This window comes from Nyctibius grandis, chromosome 12 (genome assembly GCF_013368605.1).
Source record: "Nyctibius grandis isolate bNycGra1 chromosome 12, bNycGra1.pri, whole genome shotgun sequence".
In the NCBI taxonomy this organism is placed as follows: Eukaryota; Metazoa; Chordata; class Aves; order Nyctibiiformes; family Nyctibiidae; genus Nyctibius; species Nyctibius grandis.
In genome coordinates this window covers 8329381-8348196 of record NC_090669.1, presented here as the reverse complement: position 1 = coordinate 8348196, position 18816 = coordinate 8329381, and the positions used below count along the sequence as shown (strand labels likewise).

The following is an 18816-nucleotide window of genomic DNA, read 5'->3' as shown; positions in this document are numbered from 1 at the left end:
CAGTTTTCAAGGTTAATAGCATTAGTAAAAATGAAGAACAAGTTACACAGTCAGAGAAATCACTGCTACACAGGGCAAAGTTTACTGAAAAACAGCATTTTTTTGCCACACTGCCTAACTGACATTGAAAGGCTGGGAATAGATTGAGGTGCTTGCTAATGGTAACTCTGAAGAAACATCACACTTAAAACTCAAGACTGATTGCAGAAAAGGTGTTTTATCAACTGCTCCCTTTATGAATAAATATGAAACTACACAGAAAATGTTTAAACAGGTGTAATCACAACTACATGTGAAAATTAAGTTTGGAGGCTGTAAGGAATCTTAACACAGTTAAGAAAGAATGAAAGCAATGTAAAACCGTGATCATAGCCGATTATGCATGTATCATGCAAAACAGGAATGTTGTCACAGCAGCTATAAAAATGTCAGTGAAAACTGAACTACTATTACCAAGTTGTAAATGAAATGAAAAATGCAAAAGGAATATATGAATGAATACATTAAGGGAAGTGTTATTTCTTTCCTGGTAGATAAACAAGCAAAACAAAATACATTCTCATGAAATGGAGTAATTTGTATGAACAAATATGCATAGATAACAATTGCAGGAGGCCACATCTGCACAGTACGACTAGATAAAATTATTAAGATTTTGGGTAATGAATTTTCCAGCCTTTGAAAGGAAGAGGCAGTAAAAATGTAATGTTATGAAATCAGTTTCAAAGTAAGAAACCAATTAAGTGATAGAATATATTAAGGGCAAATATTGTTTATACTAAAGGGAGCTGCTTCTGTCTGTTAGCAATGGCAACTTGGCTTTCAGTGTGACTACACTGTTAAAAAGGGTGGCTTTTAAACTAAACATTTCTAACCTTTTATACGCTATACTCATTACAATGTTTTTAACTACTTGCACAAGTGCTTAATGCTAAAAATAATTAACACAAAATATAATAAACCCGGGGCTCAGAGTTGGACAAAAGAACACAAGGACCTAGTGGCGTAAGCAAATCCCTCTGCCCAAGAGCCCGAGCCAGCAGCAAGCTCCGCTCAGGCAAAGTCTCCCGCAGGGGCGGCGGCAGGACTGCGGCCAGCCCGCGGCACTCACATGTGGCAGGATTAAGGCTCTCATGTGCGTGTGGAAACATCACGTATGTTCTTTGTCTGTACACTTAGCTTTTTTTCCCTAAAATTAGTCTTTCACAATAACCAGCCACTGCAAAATGAAAGTCTAGTACATATTATTAATTAAGGCAAGTCCACATAGAATTGGATATTAAAGCAAGCCCTGGATAAATATATGAAGGTTGTACCTTCATTTCTGCATTAAAAGAGCAATTACTTGGAATATGCTTTACAAACATCAAAGTTAAAAAGATATTTTTGAGTTCCTAATGTGTCCATAATTAATTCACACATTCAGCTGTTGAGCCCAGAAATATGTTCCTGTTGATAATTTGCATCTAATGCTTCAAAAACAATCTGGCACATTTTTATTTGCCTTAATGCCTGAATGCTATTACCAAGATAGTGTTTTACAATGTCATCATCATTGCTACCACGTATATGCTTTAACTAACACTCGCACTTAGGTCTGAAGAGTTTCCCTCAAGAATTACAGATTTGTCTCAGGACACAATATCATGGCAGTATCTTAACGGAAGGGAATGTATTTACCAAATAGCACCCTTAAACTTCAAATCAATTGGAATTCAAGTACTGCGTTAAACAAAATACATAGGAAAATGAGAATTTTACAAGAATTAAAGCTGCCCTTTTTCCAATATTGACTACATTATTTCACATAAAAAAAAAAGATGTTTTATTATCAGAGAGATTCTGAGAAGCATTAGCTGTCCTCAACTCCCAAATCAATGAGAATGAGGAACAAAATGCTTTACAAGATCCGACCTAAGTATCAGAAATGCTTCACATCCTCATCAGAGATGCCCAAGGCTAGTATTTCCACATGTATAAAAGTCAGTTCTGCAAAAATGATCCTTACCTACATGCTTTTCACATAGACGTGCACTTAGAATTTACTGTGACAGGCAGGAGTCCAAGACCATCCAAATTAGTCTGAATTTTTATTTATATAATATATAAATTAGCAATTTTGTTAAGCACTGAATTTATGAAAACTATGAGTTCCTAAATCAAAAGATAAAACTCTCTGCTTCAATTTTTAAACATAACTGGCAATATGTTGGTTTATGTTTGATTTTTAATACTATCTCAACTCCTTCACCACGGTGCTGGTTTCATCTCAGTGACGGAGCTTGGTATCAGCTGCTAATTCTTTCGAACATAAAATCAGCTTTCTAAGTTGCTGCTTTTTAGAAAATTATTTCTGTAGTTATTATTGCAGTTTGACCTCTTATGAGCAACAAAATTACTTTGTTATTTTTAAATATTATGTTATTTTTAAATGTTAACAAAATAACAAACCTATATTTGGTCATTTTTTTGTTTAGAATACTTGTATGCATCTGAAAGAAACATAACTGCGGATGGATGTCATCCCTCTTCTTTGTGTTTAACTCTGGCAGAGTGTTTCCAGAACTTGAAACATGATCACCAAGGGCAGGAAAGGTAATTCAGATACTTGGAGTCCTACACTACATACAATGCATGATATGCCATGGCTTAGGGCAGTACTCAGAAAACTCTCCCCGTCACTCCAAATACGGTGTTTAACTTGGTTGTCCCCGTCACACCAAGCAGGGAGATACCTATCCAGGGAGCAGTCCAAAAACTAGACCACTGAACAATTTCAATGTGACTCCTGGATGTGTTTCCTCCAGCACTCCCTTTTGTCCCCTGTGGCTCTCAAAGCACAAATGGGGCTTCATGCTTCACGTCGCACATATCGCAACACATCCAGCCTGCGCCCCGCTCCCTCCCTCGCTGCTCATCGGCATTCGTACATGAACTTTGACGGAGAGCACTGGCAATTGCACGTGTAAGGACAGGAGTGGCTCCAGGGAAGGGCTCCGCTGAGCTCCGAGGAGCTGGACAGGATCTCACGAGCCCACAGATGCTTATGCTTCTCTGGAGCTGGAGGCAGAGAGGTCCTGCAGCAATCCCAGTGTTAGAGCATGACCAGGAATCATTACTTCCCCTGTTCCAGACTAACTGCACTCCAGTTGAGTTTCCCAAGCACATTTGCCAGGAGACTTTCTTAAAGAAAGGGAGAAAGAAGGGTGGGGACAGTCATTCATCTTTTTTGAACATTAAATAGAAAACATCCCCCATCTAATCAAGACAGAGAAAAGTACTGCTACGTCTCCTGCTCTTATCCAAACAGCTGAGAGCCCCAGCACAGATCCCACTGCACTTTCCCTTGATATTGGGCAACCTGACCCACTTGGAGAGCAACGGGTCTGTGGAATTTTGTGCACCCTGAAAAATACTAATTAGGGCAGCTGGCCTGGCTGTGGGAACAAGACACCTGTAAAAACCCAATAGGAAAACCCTAGGCCAAACCCTGCTCTTCCCTGCGCAGGGCTCCAAGCAGGGGCTCCCTTGGCAGTGCAGGACAGGGGAGTGCCGGGGCCCTTTCGTGGGGGCAGCCACTGCTCGCGTGCCGTGGGGACTCGGTGGTGGCCCCATGATGAAGACTGAAGTTCCATGGCTCCCCCAGCCACTGGGGAGAAGCTGCACTGACAGATTTCTGTGCTTCTGGCTGCTGCCATGGCTGCTCAGTGCCCCCCGTAGAGCCCACGGCTGCCTACGCCCATCTTCCCCTGCATCTCACAGAGACTGCACATCAGAGGCAGTGGCAGGTGGGGAGATAAGGGGGAGAAGCTTTAAACATTGCCAGATCAGCGCAACAGGAGGTAAGCAAGTACAGAGGCAGCAAGAACTGTTGAAAGTTTTTGATATACTCCCAGGTGGACTCCCCAATGCCTGCAAATGTTTCAAAGGGGGATCCCCTTTCCGTGGGCACGGAAATGTTTCAAAGGAGCCCCAATCAGTGCAACATTTCAAAGACCTCTAGTCTCTAAAAATTCCACCTTGAACACCCCCCGGCTGAAAACATTTCTAAACAGGTCCCTTCCTGGCTAACCACAGCTGAGGAGGTCTGCTCTGCTGCTTACAGCCCTCCTACAGGCCCCAGGGTAAATGGAAACAAAACATCTCCCATTTACCTCCTCTGGGGATGCATCCAGCCTGCTCCTTCCCCAGGGACCCTGTGCAGGACCCAATGTGCCTCTGTGTTTGTGCACAGGATATGAAGGGCTAGAGGGCAGAAGGGTAATTTTTCAAAGCCGTGTGTGGGAGTAGCACTGGAAATTCCCTGCATACTGCTTTGAAAAAAATAAACCCCCTACCTCCATGAATTATGAGCAGGGCCTCTGACTCCAGACCGAGGGGCCGAGAGGTTGAAGAGGGAGGCACAGCCAACTTAACTGGATGCACTTTTTAAGACTATGATGTAAGAAATAACTGAATTTTTAAATCATATTACAGACACTGATACTTAAGAGGTGTTGCTGCTGAAGAGTGGGGATTCCTTTGTTGACAGTCACTTGAGCAGAATAAAACTAAGCAAGTACTTAGGATATCTCAACTATTAATTTTGTGTTTCTCAAAGTATGAGAAGAAAGTGCTGCTGAGAGGTCTTGGATTATCAAAGCCACGTTTTTTTTTACCTAAAAATTACATGTCAAGGCTAACTTCATTGTCTTGGCTCACTTCAGATTCAAAAGAGAGATAAAAATCTCTCCCTGGAAATGCATATCCTACTCAAACTCTTATCTTAGATTGGTATCAATCATTTATTTTCCCCAGACAGCACCTCAATGACTATATTACACTAGACACCTTAATTTTAGACAGATACAAGTTCATTGAGATGAGTCCAACCCTAAGCTCCTGAGGAGACACAATCTGAGGGCAAGCTCCCTCCTCCCCCCCAAACACCCGTATGTTCACCCTGGGATCTCAATGCCTCCCCAGCAGAAACAAATCCTCATCTGTAGATCTTAAATTAACAACGACGACATTAATAACTCTCATGACACAGACCTGGGCTGCAGAAATAGCTATATTAGCTTCTTTCTCTCACTGCCCATCTGGCTAGACTTCTAACACAGAGAAGGGAAACTCTTGCACCCCTTATTTTATAAGCAATAAACCAGCCTGAACGGTAAGAAGGCACATGCCCATATCTCCTATGGCCTGAGTAAGGGATAAAGACTCTTGGGCTTTAAACAAAGGGCACAGGAGCAAGCCTCAGAGGCAATCCATCGCTCTCCTTACTATTACTGACTCATCACTATGCAAATTAACACCAAAAATCTGCATAGCTGGAGATACGGTGACATCCAGTCTCTCCTTTCCTCTTCAGTATTCCCCAGTAAAGAGCAAATACCAACAGCAAACTCACTGACAACACCTTCTCAGAGGAAGTCACGTGTGCTGAAGAAGAGGTGGCCCAAGCACCTTGTGAACTGTCTGAGATGCCCAGAGTGGGAGGACACTTGGCTCCTTATTAAAGGTTTCTATACTTCACTCTTTCCTAAACTGCACCGTAAAAAAAAGTGATGACTTGAATATAATGAACTTTCTCAGTCCATATGTCAGCAAAGAGACACAAAGACATGACCCCACAATGGAATAATTACTTATTTTCTTACCATGTCCTGGCATTTACAATGTCCTAGGTGTACAGAACTGAGTCCATATGCACCTTTGTATTTAATATAGAGGCTTCTTCCAATGACTTAGGTACAGCTTCAAGGAAACAATAGGTAGTTTTCACAAACAGCAGCATCACACTTTTCTCAGCCTCCTGTATCTTCTACCACTGTTGTTTTCCAATAAAACTAACAGTGAACCTTGTAATGTCATATATATCATTGTGTATTATTCCAGACAGCAGTAATTTGGGGATATACATAAATAAAAATGCATGAATTACTGGAAAAGGAAGAAACGAAGACACTGTATCTTTCCAAAAGGAAAAAGAATTCCCATCTTGAATCAAGCAGAACCCTTAACTCAGCACTTCACGACCTTTGTATTTAAACATCATTTATGAGCTACTGGATCACAAATTAAGTTGACACAAGTGCTAAGCTTGCCCAAGGACTTCTTTCTTTCAGGCTTCTTAAAAAAAAAATCTAGGGGGGAGCTGTATGAAATCACTATGGTCCAATTAACAAGGATCTCACTCTTCAAGCTTGCAAATAATAGATTACATTAACACCTGCTGCAAAAGCAAACATTTTTAGATATCTTCATCTTAACCTGCTTGACATTGACTTCAAACTCCTGCCTGGCTCTAGGATGAAAATTATTGTGACTGACATGTATATTTTTCATTTGGGGGTGGGGGTGTGAAGACTGTGTTAGTCCGTATTCTCTCTCTCTGGTATTTATGCATAATTCACTTCAAAGATAACAGGAATTACATACATGCATTGATGGGAGAATAATTTCCTAAATGTAAAATTGTTGAAGGAAAACCATTATGCTCATGGGAGATAAATGCTGCATGTGAACATATGAGACACACAGAGTGTGCTGTAGGGCCCTTGAAGGGTCTCATCCAACATATGCCTACAGTGGCGTGTGTAAGTAACTCCTTTGTGGTCTATGCATCAAAATAAACTGACCTCTTGGGCCAACACATATATTCATAACATCTGTACAGACAGGAAAAACATTTCTTCGTGTTGATCAGAAAAGCAATCATACAGCTGCAGCAGAAATACAACCCATCAGATTACAATAACACTTTACTACAAACCCTTGCGACAGGACTGTAGTAGAAGGCACTAAGCACTGATTTTTAAAACACTTGTATGTCTGAAAAGTTGTATTTTCTGAAGTCCAGAATTGTTGGAAAAAGAAGAAAAAAATTCACTGAAATAACTCTGTAAGTGTTTTGTTTTGACAATGTTCCTCAGGAATTCACCACACTTAGCTGCAAAAAAGCTAGCAGTTAAATCTATTCAATGTCATGACATCCAAAATTGAAACATAATTGCTCCTAAGTGGTTGACAACTGGCAAGTACTTTTTTACATGGATAGAGAGAAATTTATGCTATCAAATGGAAGATACTGTCAAAAGTTTGATTTTAATATAAATGAAAATGCTACATGAGGACTCAAAAGGATAAGGAAAAAAGCTCAGCAGTAACACTTTTATAACCACATATTTAAAAAGCTTTGAAGTGAAGAATCATTACATCAAAATCATTTTCCTTGAAAGATAAAAAAAATAAATTGCAGCATGAATATTAACAAGTTATTAGAATAGTGAATTTCAAAGAGTAGCAAAAAACAAGCAGCCGATGAGTGGCCTAGTTTAAAGAATGTCTTACCAATCATATGGTTAGCGACATGGATTTGTATCTCTCTCTCATTCTCAAAGGTCATCTGGCACTTGATGCACTGATAGGTCTTTTTCTGTTTAATAACCAAAAAGAGATTAGAGAAAACTGCACTGTAGCATAAGGCAAGTGTGATCATGAATATAGCATGTCAGCATGTGCTACAACTTTCCTCCACTGAGGCATTTTCTGCTCACATATCCCCAACAAGACACCAAGTTGGACTGGGCTTTTCTGCGACCATAAATACAGCTTCTAATTAACAGCCTGCTTTCGGAGACTTTTTAATTTAAACTTCAAAAATTTCAAATTACAGTACTTGAAAACTTGATGGAGTATTTGAGCCATAATCAGATTGCTCGTGTCATTTAACCCATTGCGGTAAAAATTCCTGTAGAGTGAAATAAAAGACATTGAAAGGCAACTCTGTTTTCAGAAAAAGATCAACTTTCTCAAAAATCTCTGTCATTAGTTAAACTCAAAATACGGTAGGCAAAACACCTAGTTACTTGGGGAAGTGAAGGACAAAAGGAAAAAATACATTTTGTAATGGTCTCCCATCAGAAATCGTGGAAAAAAATGCATTGCCGCAAAGAATGGCTTCCCAGCACAATCTGTTGTGTGTTTTCTCTGTCTCAAAGTCATACCAGGCAGGCTTAGCTGCAGAAGTCAGGAGACAGTGTGAAGAGGCAATTACATGAACCATTTATTCAAATAGGGAAAATGGGGTTTGCACTCAGATTGACAGTGGTGCGTGTACGTGTGCAACACGACAGGAAAAGAGCCAAGAAATCATTTGTAGAAACCAAAACGCATGTTGACAAGTTAGACATCCAAGTCAGGAAAAAAATAAAACACTAATGCTAAGCCTTTGTACACTTGCGAAAACTTATTTCCCAAAGCAGGACTACGGTGCTTTGGTCTAATGCGCATGCTCATTTACTGCCTAGGAATATGCTATCTAAATAGACAACTTTTGATGTGCTATTTAGAAAAATTGGGCCTTTTGTGCCTACTTCTTCCTAGAGAGTAACTCCTACTGCAACACTTGCCACCAGGCATGAGCACAAGTGTGCAGTCCATATCCTTACAGCTAGAGTGGATGGCAGCAGAACGTATGTGAAATCTCCGGGCACTGGCCACAAGCTCAGTTAGCCGAGGAATGGATGAGAATCCCAAGTCATTAGCACTGAGAAACCCAATTCAGTACACAACAGTCTCTTAACTTTTTTGAAGCAAAATATTTTGTGGGTATTTTTGGTGCACTTTTAGCTGCACATTATTTTTTCTTACAGCCTCCACCCCACACCTGGGTATAGAATCCCATTTTTAGGACAGCAGTAATAAGTCAGAAGTTTTGAGTTAAACAGAGGAGTTGCTGTCACCCCCTCTGCGCATGGGATCCAATTTCCTTGAGCACCTGCTGAGGGAAGAACAAATTAGGTGCTGCCAAGAGCTTCATAACTACTTCCCATGTCATCAACAGCAACAAGTTAGCCTGCTGGACGTTAATGAACATGCTGTAATACCATAAAAACAAATGCACCAGTCTATGGATGTTATGTGTACTCCATGAATTCTGTACGCGGTATGTGTTTTCACATAGGCAGGGCTTTCTAGGCTAAAATAACAATGGGTGACATGATAATAGGAAGAAGGCTATACTCCATTGGCCGAAACCTGACACAGCCAACCATATAAAAGGAAATAGTTTGGATTGGCTAGTTATCCCTAGGCAGCTCAAGAAATATCCTCCTGGAGTCCATTTGGAAATCAAGGCTGTTAATGGAAAAGCAGCTGGATTTCTGCAGCACTCTTTCTTGGGAATCTATTCTGGCAGACGAGCACAGCACACATACGTACACATGTCTTCTCAAACACACTGGCATACACATGCTGAGGGCTCCTAACTTTAAAAATAAAACAAAACACAAAAAACCTTGGAAGAGAAAAATGGGATTGGGCGGTGAATGCTTCATGTGATCACATTTAAAACTTGAAACCTTCCTCTTCTTTAAAACTTCAAAGCTGACTAAATTCTGTGCCTTGATAAACACTCATCTCTGTTATGAGGGTTTCCTAAGTAACTAGCTGAAGTAAGGACATTATTTCAGCTCAACTCTATTTCAAACCTTTAAACTTATATTAAACACAGACAAATGATTCATTTTCTTAATTGATTTCGGTGCTTCTGAAAGCTACTTACTAACAGATCTGGAGACAGGATGTCTTTGTTTATCCACAGACCCAGTGCAAACTACTCCACACCGTTTCACAAAGTTATAAAACACTCTGCTTGGCATGACCACCCCTCAGAGAAGACAGCAGATTTCAGACTTCCTCTGGGTATTACCTTTAGCCTCAGCTGAGACGCATGCAAAAGAGCAGCTTAACTGGGGCTATGGCTCTTGTGATAGGATACACTGCTTGCTATGGAGTGAGGTGAATAAACAGCTTCATACAGGCCACAAAATAACTACAGCTAGATTAGCAACTCAAATGTATATGCAAGAGATGGAAGAGCTGAATTTTTGGTGCATTAATAATTCTCTTTAAAAGAATGTCACAAAACCAGATTTCCATTCTCAGTAAATGGGGACCACTAGTTTTAGGGGAAGGTTGTGATATATGTGGCACCAAATATGATCTTCTACTACCATTTTTGTGGGTATCATGGCTTCATGAACATTATTAATGGGTCAGTTATCTCTTTTTAAAGTTTTGTCTTGACGTGTGGTGACAACAAAGGTGCCCAGACCCAGGAGCTAACAGAATCTAGGTGACAGCATCTATGTGACATAAGAGAGCAGATGAACAGCCCTACAGCTGAGAGCTCAATCCCCATTAAATCAAGATATTTAATTCTAATCTTGGCACAAAGTAGTAGTATTAACAACAGAGGGTTCTGGTTTCTTTTCTGAAGTAACTATTCTTCCCATGGGTTTTCCAAACTGTCCTCCTTTAAATCTGGAAATGGTTTCCTGTTCTATAAAGAAAATACTCCTCCATCCAAGAGGATTTACAAGGGAAGAGAAGGAGTGCGGGGGAGAACAAAGAGAAGGAACTGAGTCCAAGAAAGCATGCAGGAGAAAAGGAACTGAGCAAAGTAGCACAACAGGGTCCATTCTTCCAACTTTCTATGCCACCTCCTTTGCTTCTTCAGTCCAAATAACCCAAGTGGGCTAAACATAGTGACACCATTCAAGATGGAAATTTAATTGAAGTCTAAGCATTTGCCATTGTCAATGTTAAACAAGTGTTGTTCATGATAACTATAGTACAAAGTAAGGACAAATCCACTGTAAGAGAAAGAGCAGCCTGAAATGTGACTGTTTCCAGTATTACAAGAGGCAATGAGAAATCTCAATACTAAACACCTAGTCATGTTTCTCAAGACATGCACATTCCTCTAGAAGACATGTTAAAAGGAATTAATCAAATGTACTCAAAACTGAAGCTCCTACGCACATTCAGAAAATGAAAGCATTACTTCTGATGCAATCATAATAGAATGAAAAAAGGTCTTGAGCTATACGTGTGCCAGATACTGAAATGGTACCTCCACTTGTGATGCTCATCGAAAAAAACCCTTTCAGTCCTATCCAAATAGAATAGGTTATGTAGAACTAACTACAAGAATCAAACACAAATTGATGTTAGAGCAATCCTTTACTGAAAAGGCATATTTTATTTATTGGTCTTAGTGATGCTCCATACAGAAGACCATTGACTTCACTTAAAATCTAATACAAATCCTCCAATGCAGAGGTTTCCGTGTACAGGAGGCAAAAACTTCGTCCATCTGGAAATCTACCTTTGTTGACCATCATGACTGGATCCTAGTTAGATGTCCTAGAAATGATGAATTCATAGATATTTCTTCCTGGTTGTTTGCCATACTAAAATGTAAGTGAAGAAGACATAATACAGCAGCATTTTCAAGGGTTATGTGCTTTCTCTTTCATTCTTACGGATATTAAAAAAAAAACAACACTAAAACCACCAAGCAATTCTGAATGCTTTTTGATCTTCATCTAGCTGTGTCCAACTGATTTTCAGAACAAAACCTCCAAAAATTCAATAGTAAAAAACGCAAACAAAATACAACAAAATATTCATACTCCCTTTCTGGTGTTATATCCATGTGCCTACGTACACAAACATAAATCTATATAGTAAAAAGGAATGATGTTTTCTTCCTGCTTTATCTTTTTTTCCTCACAAATATTTTCACTTTTTATTAATCAAGAGCTAATATTTATTTTCCTCCTTCATTCCACTTTGGAGTTAAATATTCATTTAAGTTTTTTGCTGAAATTTCTCTAGGCTTCCATACTGTTCTTCAATTCAAGAAGTATAACTGCTGGCGGAGTGATTTCCAACATTCAAAGAAGTTACATATTTTGTACATCACTGACACCTTTTCCATGTGCTTGGATTTCATCCTGCTTATTTTTATTTATTCTGAAGTATATGCCCACTATTTAAAATCTAATCTCCCTATATTTTCTTTCTGACCGTACCTTGTCCTAATCTTCAATTGCTTTTCTGATTAAGAAAGAAAAATTAATAAGGTGTTTAAAAAAGAAATGTAGAAGTGCTCAAGAATTGGAGAGAAGCAGCTCTTGCCTGGACATCTGCAGGTTACTCTACGTGCATTGTGCACTTAAGATTGCTCCAGTAAAATGGTATTTCACCTGCGCGCAGCATGCTAACAAGATGACAAGAGAGATCGTGTTCAACTTGCTTAGCTTCGCTATGAAGCCAATGAAGTTAAGTAAACTGTTCTTAAAATACAGGGATTTATCACCATTTAAAAGACAGCGTAATTCTTTGAAAACCACTGTGCTAGGCAGACACAAAGGGCAGTTGAATCCATGAGAAACCTGAGTGGAACACCAATAATTTCCACGTGAACTGATATAAGAATTGAGGTCTTGTACCTATAATGAAGGGTAAGATAATGAATTATTCCTAATAAGAATATATCTGTTCCTGGGATGCATACCATAAAGGTCTCTGATATTAGCATATGTGCAGGCCATAGACACCTGTTGAAGGTACCATTTGCCATCATCACAAATGCTGATTTTTCATTATCTTCTACAAAGGAACTAAGACCTGCCCTCATGGGATGAAATGCAAAACATTTACCTTATTGAAGAACTTAAAACTCTCCCCTGAGAGAACAAGTATGGAAGCTCTCACTGAAAATAAAGAGTTAAAGCAAGAAATCAGAGGACAAAATGCCAATGTATTCTGCTTCTGACAGTCGACAGGAAAGAAGAGGTAATACTTTAGGCTATAGGCTCAGCCATATGAAGTAAGAATTAGTCCTACCTAAGAGAATAGAAGTGTTTGAAGGAATTTAGAAGGAAATAAAGGCTTGAGGAAGGAGAATGACCTAGCCAGAGTCCCAGCTGAACTCTAAAAAGGCATCACATCAAAGGTTGTGGTCTTCTGCAGAATTAGGCGTGTGTGCCTGAAGCCTTAGTCACACATTCACCATACCCAAAGGGAACAATATCCAGTTGTTTTACTAAAAAGGCAAAATAAAACCCCCAAAAAACCAAGAAACTTTCTGTGGGATTCACTCAGAAGCCTGGAACAGGGGCATTGAGGCCAGCGGGTGCCAGGGCAGGCAATGCCATGCTCCAAGCTGGCCGCGCACAGTCCAGCTCAGCCGGACACTGCTGCCCGGCACAGCCCCGGTGCTGAGCCAGAGCTAACAAGTCCCGCTGGAGACACAGCTTGCACCAGCCCTACTGGAGGCATCTCAGCCTGCGTCCTCAGGACATACTTAGGGTCTTCTCTGACTTACTGAGCCTCTGGTATTGTAGTTGAATGGTATTTTCAGGTTCTTTTAATGCAGTAAAGATGTGTTTGTGGATGCTTTAATTAGCAGATTGACATAAACAGGCATCTATGGCTGGAATTATTCATTAGGAGTTGGGTGCCTAATTTCCTTAGATACTTTTGAAAATCTCACCCCATCATGTTTAATTAAAAATGTCAGATGATATCAATACTCAGATGTGTCTGCTGTTGGTCTCCCAAGAAGATTTCCAAAATGTACTTCTCATTCCATCTGTTCCTGACAGAGGAAGGACTGACTTGGCCCATTCTTGAACCAAAACGTCAACAAATAATTTTAAAAGACTATAAACTGCAGATGATATTAATCTCCTGAGTAGGCTTCTGAAACCTTACTTGGATCTGCATGTTCCCAAGTATCTTGCAAGCTAAGAAATGGGAAAACAGGCTACCTGCAAACATTAAAGGAGAGCACACTTATATGTAACCTGCATTGGACAACAATTTCCAGATTTGCTAAGAAAACTACTTCTCTTACAGGAGGACCATGAAGCAGATCCTTTTAAAATCACTTTTGAAATCATACACACACACACGTATGCACGCAGACATCCAAGTAGCCTCACAACATTCACTCTGACAGACATCCATAAGGAAAAGCTCTTTAGCACAGAAATTTGTTTTAGGTGAGAATTTGGGGGAGTAGGGTGGAATTCACTACATTTTTCCCCAAAAGTTCCTTTATCCTTCTGCTCATGTTTAGTTCCCTGGTAAGAAATAATCTCATTCCTCAAGTATCACAGATCGGATTTTCTTTTTGTTCTGGGTAATCAGCATCTCCTTTTTTTCAAGGAAATGCCCCAGCTTTTCCAGATCTGCCAGTTCAGTAGCATCAGAATTCATGGACAAACTCAATCCCCACCATTCAAGTGTCTCAGCTCTCTGTTGGTAAATCTAGAGCAGTTTTATGACAAAATATCTGATGCGTTGCCACTAGGAATCAAGAAGCCTGCAAGGCGGAGCAATATCTCATTTTTCTATGGGCGTTACTCTACCTTTCCTCCTGTTTTATCGTTTTTTTAGTAGCACAAGTAATTTTGTAAAGCGACAGTTTAAAAAAAATAACATCAGGTCAGTTCTCTGTCACATTGAAGGTCTACATTTTATCCCTCAGACATTTGAAAGTTCAGCTGTACTTACTCTGGGAACAGGGGACGTCTGGGTACCTTTCCTTTGGCCACTAGTCTCATGCGTCAGGTCTCGGTGGTCTACCTGAATGTGGCTCTCTAGGTCTTCAGCACTTTCAAATTTGACACTACACTCTGGACACCTCAGACTGCCACATGGTCTCTCATTCACCTCCTGTGGAGTCAAGCCCGACGACTGTCCATTGGTGCTCCTGGACATGCATCCAGCACACAGGCCATAGGGAAGGCCGTTCACATCCAACTTTACCAAGTCCTGCTTATTCCGGAACTCCTTCAAGCACAACGCACACTTGTAGAGTTTTTGCAAGGCCTGGCCGTTGGGCGATGAGGTTGCAGAGTTTCCTGCCAGTTTCTGCATATGGAACGTCCCATGAATTTTCAGCTCAAGGGTAGAGGTGACTGTCTGCATGCAGACAACACAGCGAAACCCAGTGAGGGAGTTTCTGAGATCTGGATGCATCTGACAGTGCTCGATAAATTCCTCCTCGCTCTGCAGCGGCATTTTGCAGATCCGACATGTTCCTGTATCCAAACTCTTGCTGTGAGTGACTTTGTGCTCCGTCAGGGTCAGGAGTGATGGGAAGCGTTCCCCACAGATGGGGCACATGTAGTGCTTAGCTGGGCCTCGATGGGTCTGCATGTGCTCTCTCAAGCCATTTTCTGAGAAAAAGGTCCTTGAGCAGATATTACACTTGTGGCTACCTTTGATGAATTCTGCTTTCTTCCTAGAACAGTCATCCTCCCCAGGCCTGATGTTATGATCTCTCAAACGATGGTTCTGCAAGAGGACCTCCATAGTGTAGGCAGCCCCACAAATGTCACAGCCATACATGGGCTCAGAAGCATCTACATCATCCTCACTGGCTTCATGACTGTTGGAAGTATCTGGATTCTTCATTAACATGTTCTGGATATCTGCTCCTTCTGTCTTCTTATTTGTTGGGGTCATGCCATTAGCTGTACCATTTTCAGCGCTAGCATCAAAAACACAATGTTTTTCCCGCAAGTGCTTTTCAAGCAAGATGATGGCATGAAAAGCTTTGCTACAAAACTTGCAGTTGTATTTTTTGCTGTGAGTTGTGATGTGGCACTGCAGTTCTACCTCTGTGCTAAAGGTCTCCCCACAGAAGATGCATTTGTGAGACTTTGACGGATTCCCCAAGTGACTATGCTTCACATGGATCTGGAGATCCACCTCCTTCCTAAAATCCCAGTTACAGGCTGTGCAACGATACATCTTCTTTTCATTGCTATGCTTGACTGCCAGATGCACTTGGATAGATACCTTGGAATCAAAAACTTCTTGGCAAAGGGTGCAGTGATACAACACAAAAGTATGCATGTCCAACAAATGCTTCTGCAAATCATCCACTGAAGAAAACTGTTTGTCGCAGCTCTCACATACATAATGAGTTGAAGTTGTCATGTAATGTATGGTGAGATGTTGCAGAAGAGACTCCTGGGAATCAAAGTCTTCTTTACACTGAGGGCAAGACTGTTTCCTCAACAGCAACTCCAAATGCAACTTTAAATGGGTTTGAAAACTTTCAAAATTTGAGAACTTTAGATCGCACTGATTACATGGGTATTCACCATTAGACACTGAGTTTACGCTAGCAGAAAGCCGTTGCCTTTTAGGGGAAGAGACTTCAACATCAGAAGAAACTGGACTCTGCTCTGCTTTTGACTTCTTATTGTGTGCCAGAGGAATGTTCTTGTGGTTTTCTTTAATATGCTTTGTAAGCTTCAGGATGGAGCCAAAAATGGGGGAGTTTGTGCAATAAGGGCATGAATAAACTTCCATAAAAGACTGCGTTGGCTGAATGACAGGGGAATCCAATTTTGAATTTCCTACATTGCAGTGAGTCTGCTGAATATGCTCAGTCAAGGTTGCTTCGGTCAGAAAGCCCATGGAGCACTGGTTACAGAAGAAAGCATTGTTGCCATCTTGAGGGGTAGCGTTTGGGCCACAGTGAGTAATACGGATGTGTTCTTGTAAGCTATTGATATCTGCAAACATCTCTGGGCAGTAGTTACAATGAAAGGCAGAAATGTTGCTAAACTGCATCATGGGATAGGCATGGTTTTTGTGCACCTTTCTCACGTGTTCATTCAAGTTGTACAATGTAGGCATCGAATCAAGGCAGATCTGGCATGTGTGGCTTTGCTGAGGTTTGTCTGCATGAATGGTCTTCAGGTGGATCTCCAGAACAGCAAGGCTGTTGAAGTCACGCTTCGAGCAGTACGGGCAGCTGTAAGTAACTTTAGACCAGTTCTGGCCTTCCTCTCTGTCCACAGACCTGATTTTCTTTTGTCCCCTCAAAGGCTTTAAGGTCGAGTCTGGGGTGGAGCCTCTTTCCACCGATGCGCTGGAGTCAGGCGTTGCGCTGCTCATGGACGCCACGCTTCCCAAGACTGGGTCAGGGCTGATGCTGTGATTGCTGGAGTCAGGTTGTCTGTGGCTGTCCAAGTGGCAATAGACTTCCTCCACTGAAGAAAACTGCTCTGGGCACATAGGGCACTTGTGTTTTTTGTTGGCATGGGCTTGATGAATGTGTGAGAGCAGCGAGTTTTCGTCTGCAAATACTTCAGGGCAATGAATACACTGCAAATCTGCCTTCTCGGAAAGCTGTGGGTGGCGTGTCATTACGTGCTTCTCCAAATCTTCAGTCTGACTGAATGTCTCTTCACAGTAATCACACATAAAATCATCCTTCTTCACCTCTTTCTCAGTCTTTGCCATATGTTCCTTGTTCTTTTTATGAGCTTGCATGTGACTCTGCAATGAGCTGGTAGATGAAAACCCACGTTTACACACAGTACACTTGAAGGGTTTGCTGGAGCTGTGGGTTTTCAGGTGAATTTTGAGGTGGTCGCTGCGAGAGAATGCAGCCTCGCATTCATGGCAATGGTACTTTTTATCCCCTGTGTGAAGCTTTATGTGGCGATCCCTACTTCTCTTGTGCTTAAAAAGCCGGCTACAGTAGGTGCATTTGAAAGGTAGTTTGTCACTGTGGATCTGCTCGTGCCTTTTAAGGTAGCTCAGGCGAATGAAGGACTTATCACAAAACTGACAGGGATACGGCAGGCCAGTCCCCCCTTCCTCCTCCCCGATGCCGAGATCACACCCATCTCCTATCATCTGAGTGGGTGATGCAACATCTTTGCTGGAGGGAGATGAAGCCACCCAGGAGAGTTGTGGGTCGTCATCACCATCTGTAATGGGAAAGCAGAAAGGAGATTAAAAACAATTCCCAGTGCATCTGTGAAATAAGGACAAAGCTCTCAACAACACTATGGGCTTCTGCTACTACAGCATGAAAAAAAAATCAACTAAAAAAAAAAATCTCTTGAATTTCAAAGGAGGTTTAGAAAGAGAAATAAAAATATATTTGTACACATAATTCACAAATATGCCAACATATAATATTAATAAAAAACATTTTTCTTTAGCAGGTTTAACACCTGCTCACTGTACTGTAAAGCAATAAACAATGAATAAAGAAAGCAAAACACAATGTGCAATGAAGCAATACAAACATTTCAAAAAGCTACAGTGTTAAGTGATCACCTGTGATTTTGTGTGTCTTTTTAAATGCTACCTCAAGATGATTTTAAGTAATGTTTCCGTTAAACAAAATCCTTCAGTTCTGTCTCAAAACTGTAACAGAATAAAAGGCTGCTCAAAAGCAGAGTCGAACATTGAGGTGAAATCAAAGCATCACATTTGAGACAGCACAAGAAAATCAGAGAAGAGATCTGCACCATTACCACATTCATTCATATGAAAGGTAATGTTGCCTGCTTGGTAGAAAACCAAACAAACTAAAAAAGCCCAGAAAATCACCATTGGAGATCTCAAGACATCACAAAACAATCAACTTCAGGACAAACCAACAATGGCCCAGCCTCTGTTTTAATAACTATTTCCTTTGCTCAATATGACACTTTGGAAAATATTTTATAATTTGATATTACCGTAAAGAAACACAGCACTAACTCCAGCAGCAGAACAGTCATTTTAGGAAAAATACATAAAATGTTGGCAGCTCTCATAAACAGAATTGTTAACAAGAAACAGAAGAGAGCGAGTTCAAATATCCTAATTCCAATAAATGCGAAGATGTTGAGTGAAGCAAAAATGCCACTAGTCCAATATAAAACTGAACCACAGAATGAAGCAAAATAAAATTCATGTAAATGAGGGAAGGTGCTGACCACATATACGTTTGGAGATTCAAAAAAGGAACTGGTTCTCCAGATATGTTGTCCTTATAAAACATTTAATGCTCCTACTTCAGCTCTTACTAAAACAAACCAATAAAAAAATCCCCAACTGTGCGTGTAGGCTGCCACACGCGCACTCCTCGTGCCTGCCAACTGCCGAGTCACCAGGCAGAGAAGAGCACGTGTATGGCGGAGTAGCTCGCAAAGAAAGGCTCAGCTA

General features: G+C 40.8%; 1 protein-coding gene across 4 annotated transcripts in view; it reads right to left on the bottom strand.

The window, feature by feature from the left end:
* Positions 1 to 18816, bottom strand: part of ZNF423 (zinc finger protein 423) — a 234719-nt gene that overhangs the window by 84534 nt on the left and 131369 nt on the right. For all 4 annotated transcript variants that reach the window (XM_068411126.1, XM_068411127.1, XM_068411130.1 and 1 more), the window contains 2 exons: positions 14362 to 17585; positions 7339 to 7423 (listed from right to left, as the gene is read on the bottom strand). In XM_068411126.1, coding sequence (XP_068267227.1) covers positions 7339 to 7423; positions 14362 to 17585 — 3309 coding nt within the window. The remainder of the gene's footprint in view (positions 1 to 7338; positions 7424 to 14361; positions 17586 to 18816) is intronic.